Genomic DNA, 13,988 nt, shown 5'->3' with positions numbered 1-13,988 from the left:
ACATAAAACATAATAATAATAATACATTTTAATACATAAAATACATACTTTTTTTTCTAGCGCAGCTTTGTTCTGGTCAGGGTTGTGGTGCTTCCACACAGAAACACTGGGCTCAACATAGACAGTTATTTAGACAAGTTAAGGTACTGGACTAGTAATCAGAAGGTTGGCAGTGTAAGCCCCACCACCACCAAGTTGCCAATGTTGGGCTTCTAAGCAAGGTACTTAACCCTCAATTGCTTGAAAAGTATTCAGTCACAATTGTAAGCTGCTTTAAATGAAAGCTAATTGCCATCAATTTAAATGTAAATTTTAGTAGTATAGCTACCAAAGTTTATTTGTATTGAAAGTCATTGAGGTGAAACCATTAAATGGATTAAAATAAAATGACTGTTCATTTACAAGGACAATTTTACTGACAATTATTTTGGTTCCTTATGCTTTTACTGACACACATAACCACAGATAATAATTATAATAAATGTTGTAAGTGTTTATGTCCAAATTCTTGGTCTTCTAACAGACATTAGAGATGCAGTAGTAGGTTAAAATCCCTTGAATATCATTTTGTTTTAATTCTTCATGTTTTTCAAGTTTTTACACTTTCAGACTGATCTCTCTAATGCTGTGCAATTAAATAGCTGAATGGAGCTTGCATTTTTTGATTTATTGTTCAGCAGATGGCTGCACCATTCAGCTTCTGATTGATCTATTGACCGATTGATTGCAGTCTCGCTCTTTTTTTCTCTGCAGGGTATTGATTTGTTTGATAGATGGAGGTATTGATTGTTTGTATTGATTGGGGCTGTACCATTCTCAGTGTCCCCTCTGTTTCAACCATTTCCCATCTCCAGTTCTGTGATGAGCCAGGGCTGTTAAAAGCAGGCTCACATGGTGTGCTCACTCTTCATTTGGGGATTTAACTGCCCACTGTAAAGGACAGTCCATTTTCAATTGTGCACCGCTGAGATTCTGAAATACGGTAAGGTTCTTATGCTTCATTTTGAGCGCTGGATTATATAAACGTGTAATGATATTAATATTGAATTTAGTGCTGAGTCATATTGACTGGGATTGGCTTGGGAGGTTCTACTGCATCTTGGATGTATTTTAGTGTCTAGGTGTGTCCTGTTAGTGGACAACATGCTCTGTTTGTGTGTGTAGGGTGAAGGGAAAATGAACAATTCATATATAAAAATAATAATGTCATTGTTTTTTATATGGATTAATCTAAATCTGTACACTGATAGCTGTATGTAAAAAGAGCACAGAGAGGATGGTAAATATTGGCCCTGTGTCTGTAAATGACCTTTGATCCAAAAAGAGAACCTGAGTGGGAGTGGTTGTAGTTGTTTATGTCTGGAAAGATCCATTCAATGACATATTTAGCCTTAGAAAACTGTTTTGTTTTTTCAGAAGTGAACCATTTTAAAATATGCAAACAATGACCTTACAACAATTAGACTGCCAACAGAAGTGGGTGGGGACATCTAGGGGTGGGGGTGTTTCTATTGAACCTGGGTTTCATGGTCTGGGTAACAGTGCAGAGCTTCTACAGCATTTTTGGTTATCGTATTATTTTTCTCTAGACTGCAGCTCAGAAGATTAGTGACTGAAGGCTGGAAGGACAACTAGATCAAACATAATTCTTTAAAATATGGTAATGCAACACATTTGTAACATTTTGGTGACTGAAGTGCTAATTTAGTGGGAATGGAGGATGAACAATCCAAATATAAGCATATTAATGAAGATGGGTTAAGATGTAGTAATTATGAACATTATACACTATAATGCCACAAGTTTGTAGACACCACTCTTAATTAGTAAGTTTCTGACCACATTTGCAAACAGCATACAGTGTATCACAAAAGTGAGTACACCCCTCACATTTCTGCAGATATTTAAGTATATCTTTTCATGGGACAACACTGACAAAATGACACTTTGACACAATGAAAAGTAGTCTGTGTGCAGCTTATATAACAGTGTAAATTTATTCTTCCCTCAAAATAACTCAATATACAGCCATTAATGTCTAAACCACCGACAACAAAAGTGAGTACACCCCTAAGAGACTACACCCCTAAATGTCCAAATTGAGCACTGCTTGTCATTTTCCCTCCAAAATGTCATGTGATTTGTTAGTGTTACTAGGTCTCAGGTGTGCATAGGGAGCAGGTGTGTTCAATTTAGTAGTACAGCTCTCACACTCTCTCATACTGGTCACTGAAAGTTCCAACATGGCACCTCATGGCAAAGAACTCTCTGAGGATCTTAAAAGACGAATTGTTGCGCTACATGAAGATGGCCAAGGCTACAAGAAGATTGCCAACACCCTGAAACTGAGCTGCAGCACAGTGGCCAAGATCATCCAGCGTTTTAAAAGAGCAGGGTCCACTCAGAAAAGACCTCGCGTCGGTCGTCCAAAGAAGCTGAGCGCACGTGCTCAGCGTCACATCCAACTGCTGTCTTTGAAAGATAGGCGCAGGAGTGCTGTCAGCATTGCTGCAGAGATTGAAAAGGTGGGGGGTCAGCCTGTCAGTGCTCAGACCATACGCCGCACACTACATCAAATTGGTCTGCATGGCTGTCACCCCAGAAGGAAGCCTCTTCTGAAGTCTCTACAAAAGAAAGCCCGCAAACAGTTTGCTGAAGACATGTCAACAAAGGACATGGATTACTGGAACCATGTCCTATGGTCTGATGAGACCAAGATTAATTTGTTTGGTTCAGATGGTCTCAAGCATGTGTGGCGGCAATCAGGTGAGGAGTACAAAGATAAGTGTGTCATGCCTACAGTCAAGCATGGTGGTGGGAATGCCATGGTCTGGGGCTGCATGAGTGCAGCAGGTGTTGGGGAGTTACATTTCATTGAGGGACACATGAACTCCAATATGTACTGTGAAATACTGAAGCAGAGCATGATCCCCTCCCTCCGGAAACTGGGTCGCAGGGCAGTGTTCCAGCATGATAATGACCCCAAACACACCTCTAAGACGACCACTGCTTTATTGAAGAGGCTGAGGGTAAAGGTGATAGACTGGCCAAGCATGTCTCCAGACCTAAACCCAATAGAACATCTTTGGGGCATCCTCAAGCGGAAGGTGGAGGAGCGCAAAGTCTCGAATATCCGCCAGCTCCGTGATGTCGTCATGGAGGAGTGGAAAAGCATTCCAGTGGCAACCTGTGAAGCTCTGGTAAACTCCATGCCCAGGAGAGTTAAGGCAGTTCTGGGAAATAATGGTGGCCACACAAAATATTGACACTTCAGGAACTTTCACTAAGGGGTGTACTCACTTTTGTTGCCGGTGGTTTAGACATTAATGGCTGTATATTGAGTTATTTTGAGGGAAGAATAAATTTACACTGTTATATAAGCTGCACACAGACTACTTTTCATTGTGTCAAAGTGTCATTTTGTCAGTGTTGTCCCATGAAAAGATATACTTAAATATCTGCAGAAATGTGAGGGGTGTACTCACTTTTGTGATACACTGTATGTGTAAAAATCAATTATTAATCTGTTAATAAATCTGTTATATGCTTCTAACTTTATAGAAACAGTTTGGGAAAGGCTGTGACTGTGGCCCTGTGCACATAGCAAAGTCCATAAAAACATGGTTTTGTGTGCAAGAACTTCAGTGGCCTGCACGAAGCCCTGACCTCAGCCTTTATTGAGCAAAGTTCTGATGACTTTTAACAATGATAGTAAGCAAAAACTGGGCAGAAACTCCAAAATCTTGCCAGTAAAATGCAGCAGTGATAGCTCAGTGATTAAAGTAGTGAACCAGGAAGGCCCATCACTGAAAGGCTTCCACTGTTGAGCCCTTGAACAAGGCCCTTAACCTCATTTGCTTGCGTTGTATACGGTTACAGCTGTAAGTCGTCTTGGATAAAGCATCTGCTAAATGCTCTAAATGTAAATGTTTTAGCCGAACACAAAGAGGGTGTGGGGGAGAGATGAGACTCCATATTATTGCCCATGTATGTCTAACAAGCACATATTCAAGTGTCCACATACTTTTGTCAATTTAGCTGGCCATTTAAATTACATTCTGTATCAAAAATCTGATAAATGTGTAATGCAGACCTGTTCCGGTGTTTTGCTGGAAGAAATGATTGCTAAGAGGGATCGTGAGATTGTGTGCCTGAGAGAGGAAGTCCAGAGACTCCAACTCACACTACAGAAGGTCCAGGAGAGCACAGCCAATCACATCTCATACCTCCAACAACAACTAAACAATAAAATAAAGGATATTGAGGTACAGAACTCTAATATTTCCACTACGACTTGTTTATATGCTGCTATGTTGATGCTGACTTTGTAGCTGTGTGTTTATTAGACACTAGAGGACAAGTTGCACTCTCAGCAGGACTACGAGAGGATCAAGGCTGAACTCAGGTCTTACCTAGTCTGTATTATCTCAGATCTGATTACTATTGAAACTGTATGTAGTTTTACTCACTCACATTTTTATTATTAACAGGATTCTCAGAGAGAGGAAGCTGGCTTCATCACATCCCCACCATCTATCTGTAAGTGCACAAATGTAGCTTTAGATTTTTGGGGAATGATACAGGATTAATGTGTTCAACATTAAACATTTAACACTTAATACTATGTGAAATAAATAAAAAGGACAGTGATGTACAACCAGTTAAATACCACAATCCCAGATTATGGGATTGTGATATTTAAGTATGTCTCAAACCTGTCAGACTACATGTTATATGCTGCCATGAGTGGTCATAAAAATACATTTCTGGTTTTATAATAATGCTTTAATTATTAGAACCATAAACATTCTATCAGGCACACAATCTCTCGATCCCTCTTAGTAATCATCTCTTCTATCTTTTTTATGGGTCTAATATAAGACAACTGATGCATCTGTCATTTATTTAGACTGAATTCTTAATTACTGATCACATAAACCATAATAAAAAGTGCATTTAAACATATTGAATGTATTATCTGTTTTTTTGTGTGTGTGTTCTCAGTTATCCTGTTCTTCCTCAGAGAGAGATGTGGATAAACAGGACGATATTCTCTCTCAGAGCCATCCAGCTGAACATAGTGTTGTTTTAAGAGGTAAAGGAGTATAGTAACATGTTGTTAATTTATATCGCACATTTTACTTATTTAAATTCATTTAGTTAGAAACATTTAGCAAAAAAAAATCCACAGGTCAACTGTTGAATATTGTACCAGAGCTGATATGCCAGTGTGAGCATGACATGAGCTTGTGTATTGTCATTGTAAGAGCCACACAGCTAGGAAGAGCAGCGCCTGAGAAACCAGCTGATGTTTGAAGTTTGAAGTTTGAATTTGTAAATATAATATTAAGTTTTAAGTGCATCATCAGAACAGAAGAGATAAATTTACTTTTAAGAATCTGAGTTAAACACATATATTTTACTGGCAATTCCAGTACAGGTGTTTGAATGATACTGGCCAAGTAACTTTTGGCCATATTGTGTATGTATAAATAATACACAATGCATTTAAATGTATTTTATATAAGTAACAAATACAAAAATGCACTATCCCTGTTCTGTATGTAAATGCAGAAGTCAAAAGTGAATCCCCCACAGCTGAGATGTTTGTCTATTTTCATTAGATGTGGAAATTAAGAGAGAGACAGAGACACCTGCAGACCTCCTTTCAACATTTACGTCAGTAGCTAACACCATCAGTGAACTTCCTGGGACCAGCAGAACCACACCATCTCCTCACCCACAGTCTCCTTCTTGTTTCTCGCCCTATGATACTTTGTCTATAAAATCTGAGAATGACATTACTGATGACCCTGCCTCCGTTGAGCTCGATGCCTCCATAGCAAATGAGAATGACTTTGAGAATGTCAGTAGTATCAGGGCTGGGAATGGTAGACTCCTGGAGGGCATCGAGAACCAGATGGACACTGCTGAAATCACTCGGCAGGTGAAGGAACTGCTCAAGAAACACAACATCGGTCAGCGTGTGTTCGGCAAGTATATTCTGGGCCGTTTGCAAGGAACCATTAGTGAACTTCTGGCTCATCCTAAACCCTGGAGCAGACTTACCGCCAGAGGAAAAGAGCCGTTTGTAAGGATGATTCAGTTTCTGTCGGACGAACAGAATGCGCTAGTGTTACGTATGATTCAGGACAGACTGCGAGGTGAGAAAAGTGTATTGGTCTTCGTTTCATGATGTGAGATGTGCTGAAATAACCCTTAATGACCTAGGGTTTTGCTCGCTGTGCAGGAGATGTTTCTCCAGATACTTTTCATCCAGAAATGAGCTCTGATAATGCTATAAAGAACATTCTGGAACAGGCTAAAAAAGAGAAGCAGTCACAAAATGAAGGTTAGTAAACTGATACAGATAATTAAGCTGCATACAAGGTTTACAAGGCTCTAATTAAGTGTAAGTACTCTGACCTTAATGTTATTTAGCTCTACTAGTGGTTGGTATCTTGTAGTGAAGTATGAGTATTTTTATATGGTCTTCAACATCCTGAAAGGTTTTCATTGCTGTTTTTTTTGGCCTAGACAGGAAACCAAAAATAATTAAAAACAAAAAACAAAAAAAACCAACATATTAAACATACTATAGTTAATGCTAGTATGCACTTTAAAAGCAATAAGATTTTGACCTGTGATTTTAAGTCTGACCTGAGATTTTCTCTAACAGATAACAATAATTCAAAGATCCAGCAGAATCAAAGGAGATATAATAAAACCCTCTGTGATGATGAAGAAGGGAAACGATCCAAGGACATCATCAATGGCATCCTGGAGCAGGCGAAACGTGAGATGCAGGTCAAACAGGATCCAGATGTGCAGAATAGACAAACCTCTGAAATTCAAGTGAAACTAAAAATGCAAGAAAGTAGAAATGTAGATCAACTAACACAAGACCACGAGCTTCTCAATACTGTTTCTAACACAGACTTTGTCCAAAGCATTATAAAAAAGGTTGTGAGCGAGATCAGTTCTGAAGACACCAATTTTGCCAACACTGAGACCCCATCCTTGTTAAACGCTTGGTCGACCATAAAGCCCATCTCTTTACCTCAAGGCTCTTACCATGATACCTTCTCGGAGACCAATCAAAACCACTCCATATGCAGAAAACAGGATAATGGGTTCTTACTTAGAACACGGCAAAGTTATAAGGAGAACTGGCAACCTCCTCAAGCCTGTGATGGACCAACCTGTGACGAATCCCTCACCCATTCTCTTCATGAGCAATACAATGGGAGAAAACAGCAGCAGAATGACCAGTTTTCCTACCTGGACACATTAACTATTGCCAGAAAGGTCAAAAAAGTCCTCTTAGAAAACAACCTAGGTAAGTGTATTCGAACAATTTCAACTCTCATTCAACTTTGTCACATGGTCTCATAATTCCTTGTTAGTAATTACGTTTGACTACAGTTGGGTCTATACAAATAGGGCTAGTTTGGCTGCACCCAAAAAAAGAAAGAAAGAAAATGCAAACTGTTAACTTAAAAAATGTCCTAGTGATCAGATATAATCCTGGGACGAGCAAAAAACACAGTCCTGATGGAATAAAAACATCAACATCCACAGTCAAACAAGCTTTATATCTACATGGGCTGTAGATATAAGCTTAAGGAGCACTGATAGTTATAAAAATGCAGATGTAAACATACAGTATCTACAAATGTGTTGGAAAATAAGTTAGTAGGAATGGCAAGGCTTGTTATGAGACGTAGGATATAGATGTACAATAAAGGAAATGTAAATTTGTATTGTTTTTTGTTTTCAGGACAGCGTCTGTTCGGAGAGATGGTGCTGGGTATGACGCAGGGTTCTGTATCGGATCTCCTGGCTCGGCCCAAACCCTGGAGCGAACTGAGCTTAAATGGGAAAGAACCCTTCATCCGCATGCATGTTTGGCTTGAAGACCCTCAAAATGTACAACAACTAAAAGCAATGAAGAGTGCAGGTCATATAGGTAAGACAATATTGATGGTATATACAAACACAACATTTCAATATTCTACAAAGTGACACTTTGTTTGACTCTTTCTTTGAAAATTCAGCTTTATATACTTGTTAAGAATTAAATTGTTTAAAAAGTTGAGTGCAAGCTCTGTGATGTTTATTCCATGTATCACTAATCCCAACCGAATATGCTTTTAAATTCATCACATACAGCACATTCGAAATGGCCTCTGACTCTCCTAAGCTCTGGCTCAGATGGAACTTCCCAAGGGACTCTCTTGGACACGAACGCAACAGCTTCGCTCCTTCTGGACCACCCAGGAGCGTTTAAATTGGCTAAAAGACCTCGAGTAGTGCTCACCTTACGAGAGAAGGAAGTCTTAAACAGGGCTTACCAGTTAGAGCCCTATCCCTCTCACCTCACCACCCAGAGACTGGCGTTACAACTGGGCCTCGAAACCAGCACTGTCACCAACTGGTTTTACAACCATAGGTCAGTAGAAAGTATCACTTTTTTTTTTGGCAAATACAACACTTTTTCTGATTTTAAATGGATAAACTGGCAATGCAACTATTTTTCTCTATAGAACAATAAACAATTGGAAAAGTTTGTGTTTGTTTTCTCTACATAATTAATGTGAACATTCACACACATTAAAACCACAGAAGATTTAAATATATTAGACAGGTAACAAGCACCAGCTGTGACTAATTAATTACTATGGGGAAACTGGGAGGAGTTTCTAAGTAAAACATTGACTATATAAGGAAAGCGGAGTGCCAAAAGGGTCAAACCAAGACAGAGCTCAATAGTATGATTATGAACTGGACCAACAAGCACATTTACATCAACAAAACTTATATTTACATTTTAATATGTTTCAAAAATGTGTTTTGATTTAATTTCAGTTTACAAAAATATATACAGTGTTTTCATTTGTGTAATCCTGCTTTATACTGTTATTTTTCTTAGATCCAGATCCAGATTAAGACAAACAGTCCAAGATAGAAGATCAGCTACAACACAGTTCAACAACTCACCTCAATATGAACCTGAACTGGCCAATCAGGATCATTTTACTGATCCAGAACCTGTACAGGATTCTCATAGCATGGACATGGACACGCATCTACTGACCGTTAAACATGAACCTGATGAGATACAAGCATCAGACATAAAAATGGAGGAGAGAGAAGTAAATGAAACACCCGGATTTATTTCCACTGGAACACAGTCTGGTGAAAAATTAAAAATTATAAAGATAGAATATGAGAAAGACATGAAACCTTTATCTATTTAATCAGAAGATGACACTTCTTGGTTAATGTGGTTGAGGTGGATTTTAATGAAAGAGGAAAAGATCCAGGTTCAAATCTCAGCAGCGCTTTGAGCCAGCCAAGTGTTTAAACAGACATGATTGGTTGTGTCTTGGGGGGCGGGTAAAGCCCTGCAATGGATTGATGCGCTGTCTAAGGTATTCCTGCCCTGTGCCCAGTGTTTTCCTGTAAAACTGGACCTGCTATGACCCTGTAATTCTTTAACTGTGACAAATAAGCAATTGTATAGAGATATATAAAGAGGGCAATTACATTTACAGAACTGTATGTACTGTGTATACTACAGTGTGATACTGCTCAGCTCTGAGAGCTCAGAGCAATAGTGCACTTAGAATCTGTAAAAAGTAATTAATGTGTAAATGTAGTGTAATAAATTATTTGTACTTCTGTAACACAATCGACTTGGTGACTTGTGTTTAATAAATATTTATATTGTTCATGTTTACAAAGTAAAAACCTGGAAAGTTTATATGAAATATATCAGAGCTGATCTGAACCGTATCATGTCAGCATTGTTTTGATAATGAATGGATGTGCTTTTTTTAATGTATTGTATGATCTGCACCTAGGTAAGTATAAAATCACTACTATTAAGAGATATGCACTACTATTATAAATGGATTTCCTCTGAAAGTTATTTTTGTAAGATTACGGTTTGCAACTGTGCTGTTTAGTGTCCACAAACACACACTGTAATTTAACAGGATGCATTTTATCTAAATTAAAATGCAATAAAAAAGAACCTGCTGTGCACGGTCCAGATGAATTAAACAACAATTAAGTTTCTCACATCTCTTGGTCTGCAGTGGATGAAATATTTGGAGCCAGGATATATAAACAACAATCTGACTCAGCACCAGACTCAGCCCAACAGAGATACATTTCCTTAATAGGATAATGAGTGAGAATGTGTTTTCTGTTCTTTCTCAGGCTTTGTGATGTTGTTCTGTACACTTTGTCATCCCCTGTACCCCATTTATCAATCAAAAGGGACCCAAACAAGACCTGTGACTAACCAGATGTTAATTGGGTGATGGACCATTGTTAGCACTGCAATGACATTAACATGGTAATAACATGTACGTAACAAAACAGTGCAGCACCAAAACATCATCTGATCAGAAATGGAGTACAGGGGATGACAAAGAGCAACAGTTGGGCTACAGTCAGTAATTGTATACCCACAAAGCTTATCTGTGTGGAAGACGTAGCTTAAAAAATAATCAATGAATCTATGAGTGTGTCAGTGAATGTGTACCTACCTAGATAGTTGTACCTACACTGTATAAGCGTACATATACAGTAGCTATTTCTCACTTAGAAAATCACTTATGCCCCCATGATTCCAAATCCTTGATATTTACATTACATTTGTTTATTTATTAGTATAAATTTTCACTAGGTGTTTTATCCTGGTCTGGTGCCCCTGATATATTTATAGAATTTTGAGCAGCCAGTTCACTTTCTGCATGAGAAAACCGGAGTACCTGGAGGAAACCCACATGGACACAGGGAGAACTCCTTACAGACATTGACCAGAGGCAAGGGTCAAACACAGGTCCCCAAGACCCATGTTGCTGTGTGTCATTCACTCTACCAGCTGCACCACTGTACCACATGCTTTTAATTCAAAGAAACAGAACATAATTTCATAATATAAGATGCATGAATTCTATTGGCTAGTTTGGTGTAGTGTTTAAAGTAATCCACCAAAATGGGTGGAAAGTACAACTGCAGCAAAATAACAAAAATTGTCCATACATTGTCCATAATTTGACATTTTTATAAGCACATCATTTAAGTATTACATTGTCTTTCCAAAAAATTACTTGGCTGGTTGTACTAAAATGCCGTTTTCTCTTCACTGATAAACGACAAGCCTGGAGCAACAACTTCTTGTTTGTCTTTTTCCTCATGAGTCTCTAAGTTATTTGAGCCAGATGGATGTTCATTTTCTAAAGCCGTCTCAGATTTAGAAGGGTCGGACTTTTCCATGTGGCCAACAGGCGCCGTATCTTGGGACGTTCCGGAGCTGATCTCCTCTTCAGCCTCCTCGGTGACACACTGCTCTGGATTCTTTTCCTCTGCCATCCTAGAATTTTCTTTCTCCTGCTCAGCCTGCTCAGCAGATTTAGGTTTCGACAGCTTTGTCTTGTCCTCCTTCCATGGACATTTTGTTGGGGTTCGAAGGTTTTTGGTTGCCAGTAGGATGTCCTCTTGGAGCCGCTTGGCTCTGTTGGTTGGCTCCTCCATTGAACTGCTTGGTGGTTTCTCAGGAACCTCGCAAAAGATCCGGGCTCCTCCAGTCTTATCCGATTCATTCACGTACATCTTGGCAGGAAAAGCACACGGGTAGTAGGCACTCACCTTCCGTCTGCGGCTCAGCACCACCGCTGAGCAGATGAGGAGGAATATGATGATGATCAGTCCAGTGATAACCAAAATGAGAAAGAGGTTCTCTTGCAGGAAGCCCAATACTTCCTTCAAGAGGTTGTGCTCAGTTGTAGTTTCCTCTCCTTCAGTATAGACAGATGTGGGTCCCAGAGGATCTTGACTGTATAAACTGACACTTGTGCTGTAAGTAAGCTCATGTTTGTCGAATTCTTTGACACCACTAGCCTCTTCCATCATGGATAAGTTGAGGGTGTGTGGAAAGGCATGAATGACTCCAATCCAAGAATATGAAAGAACTGAGCAGATGATGAAGCAACACAATGTTAAATTATCCATCTTCTTACCAGAAACCTGCAATACAAAGGATTACATTAGGTCAAATAAACTGGGGAAGTTCCATAAATATGAGGCAACACACTTGATCTTATAGTTTTTACCATAGGCATGAGACATAGTCCATAGTGCAAATTTTTTTCTTTTCATTCACAGCAAATAATTTTGCTCCTAATTCCAGATTTGGCACAGTTTTTTTGCTGGTTGTCCTTCCTGTGGAACCCTACTTATTTTTATCTGGGCTTGGGACTGGCACTGAGAGCGCACTGACAACTGCATCTCTCAATAACTAGGCTGTTTCAAACCCCCCATCCCCTTCCATCAGACATATCTGTCATGATTGTAGTGGGCTACAGTGGGCTAAAGTGGGCTGATAGTAGGGGGCTACAGTGATTAAGCACTGCACCACACAAGCATCCTTACTGATTTAAGTGAGACGAATGAGTGAGCAAACAAATCATCAAATATCAGTTGCACTGTATGTATATTTTTTATGAGTAAACCTACACTATTTTTATATTTGTTCTCTTTCTATGTTGTGACAAAACACAAACTGCATGGTCAAAAATGGGAAACATTTTATCCTCCTGAACTAAAGCCTTACTGTTTTGGTGCCATCTGAGCTCAAAACTGCTGGTACAATCATCACTGAACAAAGAGGTTCATGTACATGTAGAATCCAGGTTTTAACTGTTACCTTACAGCATGTACTTAAGCAGAAGGAGAGAAGGATAGGTGGAGAAAAAGAATAAAGACTGAGGAAAAGAAACACATAAGAGATCACCAACCCATCTTTTCTCTCTGCATAAAAGCATTTCCAAATTTAGGCAAAAGCCTTCCCAGCGTGAAAGCTTCCTTTCATGTAAAATCAGTTTAAAAGCAGAACAGGATCAACTCACCAAAAAGCAAAGTACAATAGAGCGAGTAATGCATCATCTTAGCATGCTATAGCTTTTGTTTTTATACCAACTCTGCACCGAATGAGTACAGAAGAGTAAAGAAAAATCCCCCCAGACATTCCTCTAGCATATTTTAGGCAGAAAGAAAAAAAGATCCATAAATTCTGAACTTACCCTGCACTCATGTGTTGACCTCGACTTGGAGCCAAATGTTTTAAACAGGAGACTGAACTCAGTCTTAACTTACGGCGACTGGAGCCGACCTCCCACTTCAAGTTCTGGTTTTTCTGCAGGATGAAGAATGACTGAAGAAACAAAAAAACTTTCAGACCCCCATCCCCTACATCTCCTTCTCCTCCTCCTACTTCTCATCTTTCCATCTCTCTCTCTCTCTCTCTCTCTCTCTCTCTCTAGACCAGGCCTGGTTCCAGACAGATTGTTCTCATTAGAAACTACCGAAGGATGTTGGGGGAAAAAAGGGGGGTAGATTTTCGCTCTTTTCTCTAGACTTACAGACTCAGAGCCACCATGAAAGCTCTGTAAAAGGGTCTAAAGCTAGCTTAAAGGTTCATGTCCTGTGTAAAAACATGACAGATTCTAAACTCAGCCCTCTGACATTTCATTTCATGGTTATTTGATGCTAATAGCTTTAATCTTTAACCATACATTTATGAAGAAATGCTTGTTTAGATTCTACTGCAGTTTGTATCTGATACCAGTTAAGGTGGCTGTGAATTTTAAGTAGCTTTATCAGACCTCAGGGAGACAGAAGTGCTGCATGAGGCAAAGGTAATGATGAACACCGTATGATGAACACTTGTTTAATTAGTAAGACTGCCTGTCACTGCACTTCTAGATGTGATTAGAATGAGTATGTCAGTTTAAGTGTTTAAAGCTGAAGTATGTCCAAAAATATGTACGCTGTATTGGCTCTTGTACAAAACCTGTTAGCAGTAAGAACAGAATCTAAAAAAAAAATGTACATCCTTGTATGTTTATATTTAAGATCAGGAATGACGATTTGCATGATGACTTAAACACGCACCTCATGTTGGAACGATGGCT

The 13,988-nt window shown here is 39.1% G+C and overlaps 1 protein-coding gene across 1 annotated transcript; it reads right to left on the bottom strand.

The window, feature by feature from the left end:
• Positions 1–10,751: 10,751 nt before the first annotated feature.
• On the bottom strand, positions 10,752–11,941 carry tmem119b (transmembrane protein 119b). Its single transcript, XM_062989047.1, has one exon. The coding sequence runs from the start codon at positions 11,926–11,928 to the stop codon at positions 11,140–11,142; it is 789 nt and encodes a 262-aa protein (XP_062845117.1). The 5' UTR covers positions 11,929–11,941; the 3' UTR covers positions 10,752–11,139.
• Positions 11,942–13,988: the final 2,047 nt, after the last annotated feature.

This window comes from Trichomycterus rosablanca, chromosome 26 (genome assembly GCF_030014385.1).
Source record: "Trichomycterus rosablanca isolate fTriRos1 chromosome 26, fTriRos1.hap1, whole genome shotgun sequence".
Taxonomy (NCBI): Eukaryota; Metazoa; Chordata; class Actinopteri; order Siluriformes; family Trichomycteridae; genus Trichomycterus; species Trichomycterus rosablanca.
Note: the sequence above shows the minus strand (reverse complement) of the source record. Positions and strands in the feature narration are given on the sequence as shown.

Excerpts from the sequence above, each read along its gene's own strand:
- tmem119b (XM_062989047.1), bottom strand. The coding sequence starts at position 11,928 with ATGATGGAAGAGGCTAGTGGTGTCAAAGAATTCGACAAACATGAGCTT.